The sequence below is a fragment of the Panulirus ornatus genome, chromosome 1 (assembly GCF_036320965.1).
Source record: "Panulirus ornatus isolate Po-2019 chromosome 1, ASM3632096v1, whole genome shotgun sequence".
NCBI lineage: Eukaryota > Metazoa > Arthropoda > Malacostraca > Decapoda > Palinuridae > Panulirus > Panulirus ornatus.
The window spans coordinates 64,591,684-64,608,319 of record NC_092224.1 but is presented as its reverse complement, the minus strand read 5'-3'; the positions used below and the strand labels follow the sequence as shown (position 1 = coordinate 64,608,319).

General features: G+C 44.1%; 1 protein-coding gene and 1 long non-coding RNA gene across 4 annotated transcripts in view; one reads left to right on the top strand and one right to left on the bottom strand.

Annotated features, from left to right (window-relative positions):
- Positions 1-16,636, top strand: part of LOC139749211 (uncharacterized) — an 87,918-nt gene that overhangs the window by 58,538 nt on the left and 12,744 nt on the right. The gene's annotated exons all lie outside the window — the stretch shown is intronic.
- The window catches only part of LOC139749198 (glycine receptor subunit alpha-2-like), a 73,631-nt gene that overhangs the window by 46,988 nt on the left and 10,007 nt on the right, over positions 1-16,636 (bottom strand). For all 3 annotated transcript variants that reach the window (XM_071662898.1, XM_071662881.1, XM_071662889.1), the window contains 2 exons: positions 14,031-14,329; positions 6,065-6,144 (listed from right to left, as the gene is read on the bottom strand). In XM_071662898.1, the coding sequence (XP_071518999.1) occupies positions 6,065-6,144; positions 14,031-14,329 (379 nt within the window). The remainder of the gene's footprint in view (positions 1-6,064; positions 6,145-14,030; positions 14,330-16,636) is intronic.

Below are 16,636 nucleotides of genomic sequence, written 5' to 3'. Positions count from 1 at the left end.
GAGGAAGGTGCTACGAATATATGGTATAACAAGACGGCTGTAAAATGCAAGAGGAGTTTTTATTGGGAGAATAAGGCGCGCGTGTGTCTGTGTGTAGGATTAGAGAAGATGAGTGGTTCCAAGGATGTGGGACCTTACCACGGCTGTTTAATCTTTTCTTAGATTGGGTTGTGACGAAAGTAAACGCAAGGGTCTTGGATCTAGTGGCAAATCTGCAGTATGCTGGGAGTGGGAATAGGGCTGGAAAGGGAATCCGTTGATGTTTGCCGGTGACATGGCTCGAGGAACACCAGAAGTTGGTGTCAGAGTTAGGGAGTGAGTGTGAGGGGAGGAAGCTGAGGCTTAAGAAGAGTGTTTGAGAGGAGGAAACTGAGACTTGATATAGACAAACGTATGATGATGAGGTGTACCAGGTGCTAGTGAGAGAGAGAGGTGCATGGGCGATACGCACAGGGAAGGAGTGTAGATGATTCGGAGATATACAGGAGAAAGTGACAAGAGGTCGAGGAAAGTTCAGGAGAGAAAAAGTAGGCAGCTGAAAGCTGTGATGAATGAGTATCTCCAAACTGTTAGGAGAATGAGAAGATGCTTTAGAAGGAGGTTGAAATTGCCAAAGAACAAAATAAAGGAACAAGTATGAACATCGGTAAAGGGAGCAAATGGGGGAGTGGTAACATAGGCAATGATGAAGTGAAGAGGAGATGGAGTGAGTACTTTGCACTTGATGATAAGTGGCAGATGCAGGATGTTTGGATCAGGGAAGTATTTGAAGTGAAAAGAGTCGGGTAGGTGGGGTGTTGGAAGCCTTGCTTAAAATGAAATGTGGCAAGGATGGTATTTGTCGTTGAATGTTGTACTTTAGAAAGGGATGGTTGCGTTGTTGATTGGTTGGTTAGGATTTTCATTGTTTGTATGGATCATGGTGAGGTGGCTAATGATTGGCCACTGTATAATGGCAAGGGGGACAAAGGTGAGAGCTTCAACTACAGAGGCATGAATTTGTTGAGTGTACCTGGTAAGTTGTACTGATGTGTGGTGGTTGGGAGGGTGGTAGCATGCACAAAGTTTCAGGTTTGGGAGGAACAATGAGGCCTCAGGATTGGTAGAGGATGAGTAGCTCAAGTGTTTGCTATGAAGAAACACTGTAAGAAACACAAAGATCTGATTAAGACTTTATGGATCTGGAAAAGGCATATGACAGGGTTGATAGAGATGCTTCACGGAAGCTTACGGATATACGGATGAAAGCTGTTAGAGGCAGTGAAGAGTTTTTATCAAGAGAGTGAGGCGTGTGTACGAGTAGGTGGAGAGGAGAGTGAGTGGTTCCAGGTGAAGATAGGTCTGTGGCAGGAGTGGGTGATGTCACTAAGGCTAATTGAATTGTTTATGGTGGTAAGGGAGGTAAATGCAAGGGTTTGAAGAGAGGGGCAGGTATTCGATCTGTTGAAGTTGTGGAGGGGGGAGGGGGGGAATAGTTGCTGTTTGCTGATGATAACACGGCACATTCGGGTGAGAAACTGCAGAAGTTGGTGTCTGAGTTTGGGGGAGTATGTGAAACGAGAAAGTAGATATGAACAAAGCTAAGTTTATTAGGTTTAGCGGTGCAAAGAGACAGGATAGATAGTGTGTGAGTTTGAATGGAGAAGATTTGGAGGAGGTGATGTGTTGCAGATATCTGGGAGTGGAAATGGCGGCGACTGGAACCATGGAAGATGAGGTGAGTGACAGGGTGTCTGAGGGATTGAAGGTTCTGGGAGCATTCAGGAATGTATATTAAGAGAGGTCAGTATCTGGGAGGGCTAAAATGGGTTTGTTTAAAGGTAGTCTCAACGGTGCTGTTTGGATGCGAGGCATGGTCTGTAGATGTTTACAGTAAAGGGTGAATAAAATTTTGGAAATGAAAAGGTCGAGAACAATATTTGGTATGGGATGGGGGGTGGGGGGTAATCGAGGACAATATTTGGTATGAAGAGGGTTGATCGAGGACAATTTTTGGTATGAGGGTGTTGATCGAGGACAATTTTTGGTATGAGGAGGGTAGGTTGAATAAGTGGTAGGGTAAGAGAAATTTGTTATAATACTAAGAGTATAGTTGAGCGAACTGAATGGTTTGGCCTTGTGGAGAGAATAAGTGAGGAAAGGTTAACAAGGAGATTACATATGTCTGTTGTGAAGGGGACAAGAAGAGGGGAAACGAGATGGAGATGTTGGGTAGAATGAATAAGATTTCAAACGCTCGGGAGCTGAACATGCAAGAGTGTGAAAGGCGTGCACGGGGTAGAATGAATTGGATCGATGTGGCATACGATGAGTCACTGAATTGAACTAGGTCATATCAAGTGTCCAGGTTAAATCATTGAAAGGTTTATGGGGCCTGGTTGTGGATAAGAAACTGTAGTTTCGGTGCTTTATACATGACAGCTGGAGAATGGGTGCGAATTCGGCTTGTTCTTCGTTTGTTCTTAGCGCTACCTCACCGGCGTGGAAAAGGGCGAACAAGCACTTAAAATATTTATAATAAGTAATTATGATAATCGTGTTATTTATTTAGTCATCTAGATGCAGAGAAAATACACAAAACAATAAACAAAGGTTCCTCACCATACATCCTTCCCGTGTTTGTTACTCCTGTATGCTTCCCTCTCTTGTCTGTCCCTCACCATCCATCCTGTGTGTCTAGGAAGAGGTGTAGTCAGTTCACAATCTTCTGTGTAGTTACAGATGCTCGCAATCGTTAGAACAGGGATGATTTTAAGCTGATCTTATGCGGGTTTGTTGCGCTTGCGTGTTGGAACTGCTGCTCAGATACGAGGGATCTCGGTAGCCAATGATGACGGTGGCGTGAGTGGTGCGTTATCATCATGTAGACCTCCTGAATGAGGCTCTGGTTCAGAGACGACTGGGAGGATCGGTATATCCATCGGCTCTTAACCTGGCTGTGTAAGAGTGACCTAGGATGATGATCTTACGTTCCCTTTTACTTAACAGTTGCTGTAATGGTAACGGGCCAAGAAGACCGGGTGTGAGGATGGGTAAGTTTAGGGAGAGTGAAAGGTGTGTAGACGTATGTAGAAACGGCAGCTGGAAGGCTTGATGATAGCACAGAAATGACGTGCTCATTGTAGCTAATACTATAGTCTACACTGACACCGAGCACCTTGGTGGACTGAACACCATGAAGTGGCTGGAGACTAATGACACAGATTTTGAGGTGGGATTCGGTCGGGAACGAGATTGGTGTGCATAGCCACACTCCTGATGCAGGTCATCCGTTAGTTGATGGTGTTGTGGTTGGTAGTGGTCCAGCCCAGGAGGATGTTGACGGTCTGGACGGTGATTTAGTCTGGGTGAGTCAGTAACTCGCATCGAGCAGGTGTGTCCCTCAAGGCATCGTTGATAAAGGACGAGAAAGCATAATGTTCCCATCTTCGTCACCTGTGGGATACCACAGCTGTCAGGGCTGGAAAGCGGTGGCTCCTCGGCGGCTTATTATAGTGGGACGACTCCTCTACAGGATGACTCCCAGTCGTGGAATGAAACTTCCCCATAGCCTTCATTTATTTGCGTTGCTCATAATGTTGCTTGAGTCGAAGCCTGGGTCATGTCAACGAGGCTAAGAGCGAAAGAGGTCAGGCATTTCTTAAGGCTGCGGTAGATGAGGTGTAGGCGGCTGACGGGGCTGTAGGTGGTAGAGGAAGTTCTCATGATAATACCTATTTGATGATGAGGTAGGGAGCGTACCATGCCCGTGTGAACCCACTCAAATAAAACTTCCACGAGGTAGGTGGGTGACCGGGTCTTGGCAGTGGTTCGGAACTCGTAAGACATACTATTGGTTGTTGACTTAGATATTGAGGAGACATATCAGGTCCTCCAGTGAGCGAAAAAATGTTTGACTGATGGCAGGAAGCACTGCTATAGAGAAGAGGGGAATTTGACCACTACACCTGAAGGAGGTGTAGCAGTTCAGCTTTGAATGGCTTGGTGTGTTGGGATGGGACGTGGGTTAGAGGGCAGGAGTTGTCAAGTTGGGATAGCCCCCTGGCGGATGGTGGTGAAGTTATCGGTAATGAGATGAGCTGGGTAGGGAGAGAGAAGACTGTGCTTGTTCAAGCTGCACACCTCTGTCTGCTGGGTGCTGTAGTGCTACGGGTCTTCACGAAGGCATGTGTTTATGTGCGCCTGTAAGTTGTGCCAGGTTACACCGATTGTTGTGTTTACATGCGTGCGTTTAAGCATATACTCGTGTCTTGCATGAGTTCGTGTGCGAACGTGTTTGTGTGCCAGTACAATTCGCATTTACATATATTTACGCATGTAGGTATATTATTCATACAGGAATACTTATGTATGTAGGTATACTTATTGCATGTAGGTATACTTATTCATATAGGAATACTTATGTATGTAGGTATATTTATGTATGTAGGTATACTTGTTCAAAGAGAAATACTTATACATGTAGCTTTTACTTGCAAGAAAGTATACTTAAGCGTCTGAGTATACTCATGCATGTAGAAATACACATGTATGTACATATACAAAGGAATTCAAACAGCATCATACCACTGGGTCCCTTCAAGGCTGTTTGTGGCAGAGAAATAGATCTAAAACTCACAGATCAGTGTGGTAAGATTAGACGTCCACCTCCTAACTCACCTGACTATGTTCGTCCACCTCCTGACTCCTTGGCTATGTTCGTCCACCTCCTGACTCCTTGGCTATGTTCGTCCACCTCCTGACTCACCTGGCTATGTTCGTCCACCTCCTGACTCACCTGCCTATGCTTGTCCACCTCCTGACTCACCTGGCTATACTCGTCCACCTCCTGACTCACCTGGCTATACTCGTCCACCTCCTGACTCACCTGGCTATGCTCGTCCACCTCCTGACTCACCTGGCTATGTTCGTCCACATCCTGACTCACTTGGCTATGTTCGTCCATATCCTGACTCACCTGGCTATACTCGTCCACCTCCTGACTCACTTGGCTATGTTTGGTCACCTCCTGACTCACCTGGCTATACTCGTCCACCTTCTGACTCACCTGGCTATACTCGTCCACCTCCTGACTCACCTGGCTATGTTCGTCCACCTCCTGACTCACCTAGCTATGTTCGTCCACCTCCTGACTCTCCTGGCTATGTTCGTCCACCTCCTGACTCACCTGGCTATGTTCGTCCACCTCCTGACTCACCTAGCTATGTTCGTCCACCTCCTGACTCACCTGGCTATGTTCGTCCACCTCCTGACTCACCTATGTTCGTCCACCTCCTGACTCACCTGACTATGTTCGTCCACCTCCTGACTCGTCTGGCTATGTTCGTCCACCTCCTGACTCACCTGGCTATGTTCGTCCACCTCCTGACTCACCTCGCTATGTTCGTCCACCTCCTGACTCACCTGACTATGTTCGTCCACCTCCTGACTCATCTGGCTATGTTCGTCCACCTCCTGACTCTCCTGGCTATGTTCCTCCACCTCCTGACTCATCTGGCTATGTTCGTCCACTTCCTGACTCACCTGGCTATGTTCGTCCATCTCCTGACCCGCCTGGCTATGTTCGTCCATCTCCTGACTCACCTGACTATGTTCGTCCACCTCCTGACTCATCTGGCTATGTTCGTCCACCTCCTGACTCACCTGGCTATGTTCGTCCACCTCCTGACTCTCCTGGCTATGTTCCTCCTCCTCCTGACTCACCTGGCTATGTTCGTCCACCTCCTGACTCACCATGGTTATACTCGTCCACATCCTGACTCGCCTGGCTATGTTCGTCCACCTCCTGACTCACCTGGCTATGCTCGTCCACCTCCTGACTCACCTGGCTATGCTCGTCCACCTCCTGACTCATCTGGCTATGTTCGTCCACCTCCTGACTCATCTGGCTATGTTCGTCCACCTCCTGACTCTCCTGGCTATGTTCGTCCACCTCCTGACTCATCTGGCTATGTTCGTCCACCTCCTGACTCACCTGGCTATGTTCCTTCACCTCCTGACTCAACTGGCTATGCTCGTCTACCTCCTGACTCACCTGGCTATGCTCGTCCACCTCCTGACTCACCTGGCTATGCTCGTCCACTTCCTGCACGGCCAAGAGCCACATCGCCACTCCCACCTCGATAGGAGCGCCTGACGCAATACCTGCAGCGACAGAAATACACACATACACATCACCTGGCAGCTCTCTCCTCCCGCCTCATTCTCCGTGCAAGATTTTTCTTCTCATGACCAGGTGCATAAGCACCAATAATCACCCATATCTCTCTCTCTCTCTCTCTCTCTCTCTCTCTCTCTCTCTCTCTCTCTCTCTCTCTCTCTCTCTCTTCCATTCACTTTCAGTTTTATCCCCATCAATCTAGTATTTATTCATTTCACTCTATCGCCCTCTCCCACAACTCTTGCTTCAGGAGTAGTGCTACTTCTTCCCTACCTCTTGTCCTCTCACCAACCCCTGACTCTACTCCCAAGACGCTTCCAAATCATTCTACCCCTTTACCTTTGAGCTTCTTTCCTCCAGCGTACAACCTATCTCTCCTTTCTTACCTTGATTACGTCTACATACATCTAGACACCCAAGTCTGAGCCTTCGAGGAGGATGAGTACTCCCCGCTTGACTCCTGTTTCCTCTTTTAGAAATTGAAATACAAGAAGAGGAGAGTTTTCATCACTCCGTTCCCGCCCCCTTAAGTCGCTTTCTACGACACGCCGGGAATACGTGGGAAGTATTCTATCTCCCATATATATATATATATATATATATATATATATATATATATATATATATATATATATATATATATATATTATATATATATATATTTATATATATACATATATATATATATATATATATATATATATATATATATATATATATATATATATATATATATATATATATATATATGGATGGATGTGCTGGAAATGAGATGTTTGAGGACAATGTGTGGTGTGAGGTGGTTTGATCGAGTGAGTAACGTAAGGGTAAGAGAGATGTGTGGAAATAAAAAGAGCGTGGTTGAGAGAGCAGAAGAGGGTGTTTTGAAATGGTTTGGGCACATGGAGAGAATGAGTGAGGAAAGATTGACCAAGAGGATATATGTGTCGGAGGTGGAGGGAACGAGGAGAAGAGGGAGACCAAATTAGAGGTGGAAAGATGGAGTGAAAAAGATTTTGTGTGATCGGGGCCTGAACATGCAGGAGGGTGAAAGGAGGGCAAGGAATAGAGTGAATTGGAGCGATGTGGTATACCGGGGTTGACGTGCTGTCAGTGGATTGAATCAAGGCATGTGAAGCGTCTGGGGTAAACCATGGAAAGCTGTGTAGGTATGTATATTTGCGTGTGTGGACGTATGTATATACATGTGTATGGGGGGGGGGGGGGGGGGGGGGCCATTTCTTTCGTCTGTTTCCTTGCGCTACCTCGCAAACGCGGGAGACAGCGACAAAGTATGATAAAAAAAAAATATAATATATATATATATATATATATATATATATATATATATATATATATATATATATATATATATATATATATGGTTCCAACAATGTTGTATGGTTGCGAGGCGTGGGCTATGGATAGAGTTGTGCGCAGGAGGATGGATGTGCTGGAAATGAGATGTTTGAGGACAATGTGTGGTGTGAGGTGGTTTGATCGAGTAAGTAACGTAAGGGTAAGAGAGATGTGTGGAAATAAAAAGAGCGTGGTTGAGAGAGCAGAAGAGGGTGTTTTGAAATGGTTTGGGCACATGGAGAGAATGAGTGAGGAAAGATTGACCAAGAGGATATATGTGTCGGAGGTGGAGGGAACGAGGAGAAGAGGGAGACCAAATTGGAGGTGGAAAGATGGAGTGAAAAAGATTTTGTGTGATCGGGGCCTGAACATGCAGGAGGGTGAAAGGAGGGCAAGGAATAGAGTGAATTGGAGCGATGTGGTATACAGGGGTTGACGTGCTGTCAGTGGATTGAATCAGGGCATGTGAAGCGTCTGGGGTAAACCATGGAAAGCTGTGTAGGTATGTATATTTGCGTGTGTGGACGTATGTATGTACATGTGTATGGGGGTGGGTTGGGCCATTTCTTTCGTCTGTTTCCTTGCGCTACCTCGCAAACGCGGGAGACAGCGAAAAAAAAAAAAAAAAAAAAAAAAAAATATATATATATATATATATATATATATATATATATATATATAATATATATATATATATATATATATATATATATATATATGGAGCGTTGGAGAATGTGTGGAAGGCGAGAACATTATGTTTGAAGGAATAGTGGTCCCAACATTGTCCTATTCTTGCGAGGCATGGGCTATAGATAGGGTTGTGCGGAGGAGGGTGGATGCGTTGGACATGAAATGTTTGAAGACAATATGTGGTGTGAGGTGGTTTGATCGAGTAAGTAATGAAAGGGTAAGAGAGTTGTGTGGTAATAGAAAGAGTGTGGTTGAGAGAGCAGAAGAGGGTGTGTTGAAATGGTTTGGACACATGGAGAGAATGAGTGAGGAAATATTGACAAAGAGGATATATGTGTCGAAGGTGGAGGGAACAAGGAGAAGCGGGAGACCAGATTGGAGGTGGAAGAATAGGGTGAAAAAGATTTTGAGTGATCGGGGCCTGAACATGCAGGAGGGTGAAAGGCGTGCAAGGAATAGAGTGAACTGGAACGATGTGGTATACCGGGGTCGACGTGATGTCAATGGATTGAACCAGGGCATGTGAGCGTCTGGGGTAAACCATGGAAAGGTCTGTGGGGCCTGGATGTGGAAAGGGAGCTGTGGTTTCGGTGCATTACACATGACAGCTAGAGAATGAGTGTGAACGAATGTGGCCTTTTTGTCGTTTCCTGGCGCTACCTCGCTGTGTGTGGCGGGCGTTTATAGGCGTTTATGTATATATATATATATATATATATATATATATATATATATATATATATATATATATGTGTGTGTGTGTGTGTGTGTGTGTGTGTGTGTGTGTGTGTGTGTGGGTGGTTGGGCCATTCTTCGTCTGTTTCCTTGAGCTACCTCGCTGACGCTGGAAACAGCGGTTAAGTATGATGAATAGATAAATGACGTATGTTTGTGTGTTGTGTGTATGTGTGTGTGTGTGTGTGTGTGTGTGTGTGTGTGTGTGTGTGTGTGTGTGTGTGTGTGTGAGCAAATGTGCCTTTCTTCTTGTTTCCTGGCGCCAACGCGGGAAACTTAAATCAAGTATGGAGGATATATGCAAGTAAGAAGTGTACAGATGCAGGTGAAAGTACAAGGAGACGAAAAATATGAAGTGTCAAACGCTTTCATATTCCACGTTGTCAAGAGTGAGTTCAGAGTAAGAAAACAGGAGTATAAAGTGCTAACCGCCAGTGTGTTATTGATTGGTAGGTAAGATTTATCTTTGTATTTGTGGACCATGGTGAGGTGCGTGGGGATTGAGGGACTGCATGTATTGTGTAAGTGTATAAATAAATACAAGGGGGATAGAGGTGAGGGTTCAAACTACGGAGGTACAAGTTTGTTGAGTGTACCAGGTAAGTTGCATGGGAGGGTTTTGATTAAGAGGGTGAAGGCTTGTGCAGAGCATCAGACTGGGGAGGAGCTGTTTGAAATGAGAAGTGGTAGAGGATGTGTGGATCAGGTGTTTGCTTTAGAATATGTGTGTGAAAAATTCTTAAGAGAAACTGATGGATTTGTATGTGGCATTTATGGATCTGGAGAAAGCAAATGATAGGGTTGATAGAGATGCCTTGTGGAAAATCTTTAGAATATACGATGTGGGAGGAAAGCTACTAGAAGCAATGAATTTTTTTTTTCATCAAGGATGTAAGACATATGTACGAGTACTAATAGAAAAGAGTGAATGGTTCTAATTGAAGGTTGACCTCTGGCAGGGGTGAGTGATGTCACCATAGTTGTTCAGTTTGTTTATGGATGGGGTGGTTAGGGAGATTAATGCGAAAGTCTTGCAAAGAGAGGCGAGTAAGTAGTCTGTAGGGGATGAGAGGGCCTGGAAAGTAAGTCTGTTTTTTGCTGATGATACAGCACTGGTGGTAGATTCGAGTGAGAAACCGCAGAAGCTGGTGGCGTTGTTTGGAAGAGTGTGTAAAAGGAGGAACTTGAGAATAAATGTGAATAAAAGTAAAGTCAAAAGGTTTAGCCAGGTTGAAGGGCTGGTTAGTTGGGGGTGTGAATTTGAACGGAAAGAACTGGGAGGAATTGAAGTGTTTTAGATATCTGGGAGTGGACATGTTGGAGAATGGAACTGTGGAAGCGGAAGCAAGTCATAGGGTGGGGGAAGATTCAGAGAAAGCTGAAGAATGTGTGAAAAGAAAAAACTTAACGAGGAAGGAAAAAATGGGTATGTTTGAAGGAATGCTAGTCTCAGAAATATTATGTGGATGCGAGGCATGAGCTATAGATGAGACTATGCAGAGGAAGGTGGATGTGTTGAAAATTAAATGTTTGAGGACAGTAAGAAATGAAAGGGTAAGAGAGATGTGAGGTAATAAAAAGAGTGTGGTTTGAGAGCAGAAGAGGGTTTGCTGAAATGGTCTAGACATATGGAGACAATGAATGAGGTAAGATCGACAAAGAGGATGTTATAGCGATCGAGATCTGAGCGTGCTGGAGGGTGAAAGACGTGCACGGAATAGAGTGAGTTGAAACGTTGTAGTATACTAGGGTCGACAAGCTGTTAGTGGACTGAACCAGGGCATGTGAAACGTCCGGGGTGAACCACGGAATCATCAGTAAAGGGGACAAGGGGGAAGTTATAACAGGTAATGATGGAGTGACGAGGAGATGGAATGAGTATTTTGAAGGATTGTTGAATGTGTTTGATGATAAGAGTGGCAGATATAGGGTGCTTTGGTCGGGGTGGTGTGCGAAGTGAGAGTCAGAGAGCGTTGTTAGATGAAGAGAGAAGAGGTGGTGAAAGCCTTGCGGAAGATAAAATCCGGCAAGGCCGCGGGTTTGGATGATATTGTAGTTGAACTTATTAAGAAACGGGGTAACTATTTTGTCGATTGGTTGGTAAGGATACTCACGCCAATCCTCGCCTGAGGATTGGCGGAATGCATGTATAGTTTCATTCAACAAAGGCAAAGGGGATAAAAGTATGTTCAAACTAGAGTATTTGTTGAGTACTCCAGGAAAATTGTATGGGAGAGGGTGAAGGCATCAGACGGGGGAGGAGCGCTGTGGGTTTAGAAATGGTAGAGGTTGTGTGGATCATGTGTTTACGTTGAAGAATTTGAGAAATACTTAGAAAAACTTGGATTTATATGTAGCATTTATGCTGTTGAAGGCATATGATAGGGTTGATAGAAATGCTCTGTGGAAGATATTAAGATATATGGTGTGGGAGGTAAGCTTCTAGAAGCAGTGAGAAGTTTTTATCAAGGGTGTAAGGCGTGTGTACGAATAGAATGAGAGGAGAATGATTGGTTCCCAGTGAAGGTCGGTCTGCGGCAAGGATGTGTGATGTCCCCATGGTTGTTTAATTTGTTTATGGATGGGGTGGTGAGGGAGGTAAAGCAAGAGGTTTAGAGAGAGGGGCGAGTATGCAGTCTGTTAGAGATGAGAGGGCTTGGGAAGTGTCATTTGTTGTTCACTGATGATACAGCACTAATGGCTGATTCGAGTGAGAAACTGCAGAAGTTGGTGACTGAAGTTGGTAACTGATTTTGGAAGAGTATGTGAAAGAAGAAAATTGAGAACAAATGCAAATAAGAACAAGGTTATTTGGTTCAGCAGAATTGAGGGAAAAGTTAGGATGTAAGTGTGAATGGAGAAAAAATTGGAAGAAGTGAAGTGTTTTACATATCTGGGAGTGATTTGGTAGCGAATGGAACCATGGAAGCGAAGTGATGAAAAATGTGTGGAAAGAGAGAATGTTTTTTCGGAGAGCAAAAATGGCTATGTTTGAAGTAGTAGTTCCAACGATATTATATGCTCGCGACGCATGAGCTATAAATAGGGTTGTGCAGAGGAAGATCGATGTGTTGGAAATGAAATGTTTGCGGTCAGTATGTAGTATGAAGTGGTTTGATCCAGTAAGTAATGAAAGGGTGAAAAGAGATTTGTGGTAATAAAAAGTGTGGTTGAGAGAATAGAAGAGGGTGTGTTGAATTGGTTTCCCCATATGAGTGAATGAGTGAGGAAAGAATATATGTGCCAGAAAGGGGGGGGGGGCATTTCATGTGTGGTAGGTATACGTTGAAATGTATAGGTATGTATGTATATGTGCGTGTGTGGGCGTGTATGTATATACATGTGTATGTGAGTTGGGCCATTCTTTCGTGTTTCCTAGCGCTACCTCGCTAACGCGGGAGACAGCGACAAAGTAATATATATATATATATATATATATATATATATATATATATATATATATATATATAGGCAGTAGTGTGGATGAGGTAGTACGAGGGTAGCGTGCGTGTGTGTGTGTGTGTGTGTGTGTGTGTGTGTGTGTGTGTGTGTGTGTGTGTCAAACCAATGTGCGTGTAGAAGACCATTGATAGCAAGCGTAGGTTAAACGAACGATAAATCAGTTAATATGCCGTCTGGTGAAATGGTCATATGTGACGTTTTCATATGAGGTGTAGTTGTTCTTATTGATGATGTGTGACGCGCGTTTCAAGGAATTTGATATGCTGGATTACAATGGTTCATGCTAGGGGTCATGCAGCTGCCAGACCAAGCCTCTCATGCACTCTGGATATTGGCATGAAAAATTCAAACATTCTTCTTTTGACAGTTCAAAGATTACGTACCGAACTTTCTCACGTACTTTTGCACTCGCTATATGATGAATTGTTCAATACTTGACCAAAGAAAAGAAAAGGACAAAATGAAATTGAAAAACAAAATACCCTAAGCACGAAAGTCGATATGTTTGTAAGTACGAAAAAGAAAATGGTAGTTAGTGGTTAAACTCTCTCTCTCTCTCTCTCTCTCTCTCTCTCTCTCTCTCTCTCTCTCTCTCTCTCTCTCTCTCTCTCTCTCTCTCTCTCTCTCTCTATGGCCACAGCAGTAACCTGGACACGAGCGATACCGACCCGTACTGCCTTACGCTACCCTCGTACTCCCTCACCCACACTACTGCCTCACCTGTACTACATCCTCACCCTCACCACGACAACACATGCCTCACACCACTCCTTCCTTAGCTTTCAGTAAGTCATTACACCACTCACACTTTTCCTTCAATCATGCTGATCCGTCAGTGTACCGCTCACACTACATCATTGTACCACTCATACTACGTAATTTTACCACTCATACTTCGTCATTTTACCACTCAAACTGCTCCGTCAGCGTTCCACTCACACTATTTCGTCAGTGTTCCACTCACACTACTTCGTCAGTGTACCACTCACACTCCTCCGTCACTGCACCACGCACAGCACTTCGTCAGTGTAGCAGTCACTCTACTTTTTTCATTTTACCACTCACACTCCTCCGTCAGTGTACCATTCACAGCACTTTGTCAGTGTACCACTCACACTGCTTCGTCAGTGTACCATTCACAGAGCTTCGACAGTGTACCACTCACACCGCTCCGACAGTGTATCACTAACACCACGCCGTCAGTGTACCACTCAAACTGCTTCTTCAGAGTACCACTCACTGTTCCGTCAGTGTACCACTCACAGTACTTCGTCAGTGTACCACTCTAACTCCTTCGTCAGTGTACCACTCACACTCCTTCGTCAGTGTACCGCTCACAGTACTTCGTCAGTCAACCACTCACAGTACTTCGTCAGTCAACCACTCACAGTACTTCGTCGGTGGTCCACTCGCACTCCTTCGTCAGTGGTCCACTCTACTTCGTCAGTGTACCATTCACACTCCTCCGTCAGTCTGCCACTCACATGACTTGTCTCTCACGCTCCTCCCTTAGTGTGCCATACTACTACTTTCTGATAGAGTTCCACGTCACTTTGCATGCCCCTTCCATCAGGCTCTTCGGTCACTCCTCTCCCACATTGCTTGGTCACCCCTCGTCACTTACCGGGCCTCTGTTCCTTGATGTAGTCGTCGGGCAATATGGGATCTCGGGCGAAGAAGCTCCGGGAGGTGCTGCCACTGGTCGCTCCACCTTCGTCACTCAGGCTTACGTTGCCACTCATGGCCTGGTCACTGCCGTCCTCGTCACTCAGGCTTCGTTCTCGTCGGGTGGGCTTGTCCTCGACTTGGGTGAGGTGCTGGGGCGTCGGGTGGGCGGGCGGTTCGCCTGGTGCCTGTTGGGTGAGAGGGAGGGCGACTCTCGCCTCCTCCCACTTGCTCCTCGAGACCTCAAGACATGAGCTCCTGTCAACCATGTACAGTTGGTGATGAGAGAGAAAGATAGTCACGTGTGTGTGTGTGTGTGTGTGTGTGTGTGCTTGCGTGATCACTTTTTGTGTGCTAAGGGGAGAGCGTTGTACACTCGTGTTGCCTGCCTCTTAACTTTATATATATATATATATATATATATATATATATATATATATATATATATATATATATATATATATATATATATATATATATATAATATATATATATATATATATATATATATATATATATATATATATATATATATATATATATATATAATATATATATATATATATATATATATATATATATATATATATATATATATATATATATATATATATATATATATATACACCATGTTTTTATTCCTATTTATGTATGCCCCCCCCCCACACACACACAGATAGATAGATAGATGTTTATTGACCACAGTTTACAAAGACAATAAATATGTATGGAATTCAAATCATATAAAGCCACCTTCCCGTCTCAATAGCCAGATTGTGGCCACACACTCGAAACTTTGTGAAAGACATTGTAAATGAATCATTTTCCTACTTATTGTTCTAGAGACGGATAGGAATCATAACCAGATAATAATCCATGATAATACATAGTACAAAATACACATTACATGAATTTTGTCTCATCATGCATTACATGATCTGCTCTGCCTTATTCATTAACCCTAGGTGGGAAATCTGGGTTTATATCCTCATGAACATTGCATCTTGAATAATTTAGAACATTATTGTCTGACCTATTCCTGACGTCTTCCATTCACAGCATTACAAGAAATAATAAGAATTGATATCAAACAACAATGGATCATCATTCATATATCTCCTCTCAAACCACATCCTTTGTGTATGTGTGTGTGTGTGTGTGTGTGTGTGTGTGTGTGTGTGTGTGTGTGTGTGTGTGTGTGTGTGTTAGGTTATTATCTGTAGACTACTACCCATTTGTGTGCAAGAGTAAGGAGCATTACACGTGTTGGTATCCACCTTGTGTTCGCAAGTATCTTGCAACCGAAGAGAACGCTTCTGTCTTCGGGTTGTCATGATCTCGAAATTTGCATGTATTTACCCATTTCTCCTCGATCGCTGCTATCCTCCACCACAGTGGGCAGATCGGTGCCTTCCTTCCCGTCTGTATTCGTAACTCGTGCGAATACAGGATAGTGCATTGTTTATCACAGATCCAAACCAGGCACGAGGCTGCATTACTAATGAATTGGATTCATGTTATAAATCCATCATTTTCCATTGCGTGCCCGGGTCACTATGATATTATGTCAGTGTACAAACACGCAAACTTACCGAGTCGACTGCAGGACTTCATGGTGGGGGGAAAAAAAAAGTCGTAGTATTTTTAATTCACTAAGTTAATGTTGGACCAACCTGCGGTACGACGCTGTAACTTGGAACTTGAAAGGGGTTGGCTGGGCTACGGCCCACCGTGCAAACAGGAGGAGGGAGGAAGTCGTGATAGCTCCCAGTCACATATTAAACACAACCTATGTCACCCACCATCAGGCCTACACCGTTAACGCCCCCACCCACCATACAACGCACAGACTACAGTCAATCTCTAGGAGTAGAACACATAGATGCTCTACATACAACTGACAAAGGAAAATTATTCATTGCCTTTTGTGACAACCGAGAAATTTGTATCATTAAGAATTGATTCGATGACTCCGACCTAGGGTGAATGAATAAGGCAGAGCTGATCATGGAATTCATGATAAGACAGAATTCCTGTATTATATATTTTGTACTATGTATTACCATGGTTTATCATCTCGTTATGACTCCTGTTTGTCTCTAGAACTGAATGTTCTATTTATTTCAGAAAATTTTTATTTAGATATATTAGTTGATGATAGGGCGGTTAGGTATGTCACACAATAGCATGTAACACCAAAAAAAAAAAAAAAAAAAATGGCTGTGGGCTTAATGACCTTCCTCAAAGGTCACTGGTCCTTCAGCCCAACCCACCAAAAACCACTTGCCACAGCCTAACACAGACCATCCAGAACCATAGACAGCACCTCCTCCTAAGAAACCCTAATGTCGCCCTAAAATAGAATATTTCAATCTGTTATTAAGATGCGCTGATAGCTTAAGCTCCTTGATGCTAGATGCATACCTGCAAAGGAAGAAACTCACGTGAGGACTTTGCCCATCAATTGAGGAGGAATTTGGCAGGAATTTCCTCTGTCTAGTTGATCGCCATAGTCGCAGATGAAACTAGCATATCAATCTGCGTTGTTGATATCCCACATGGTAT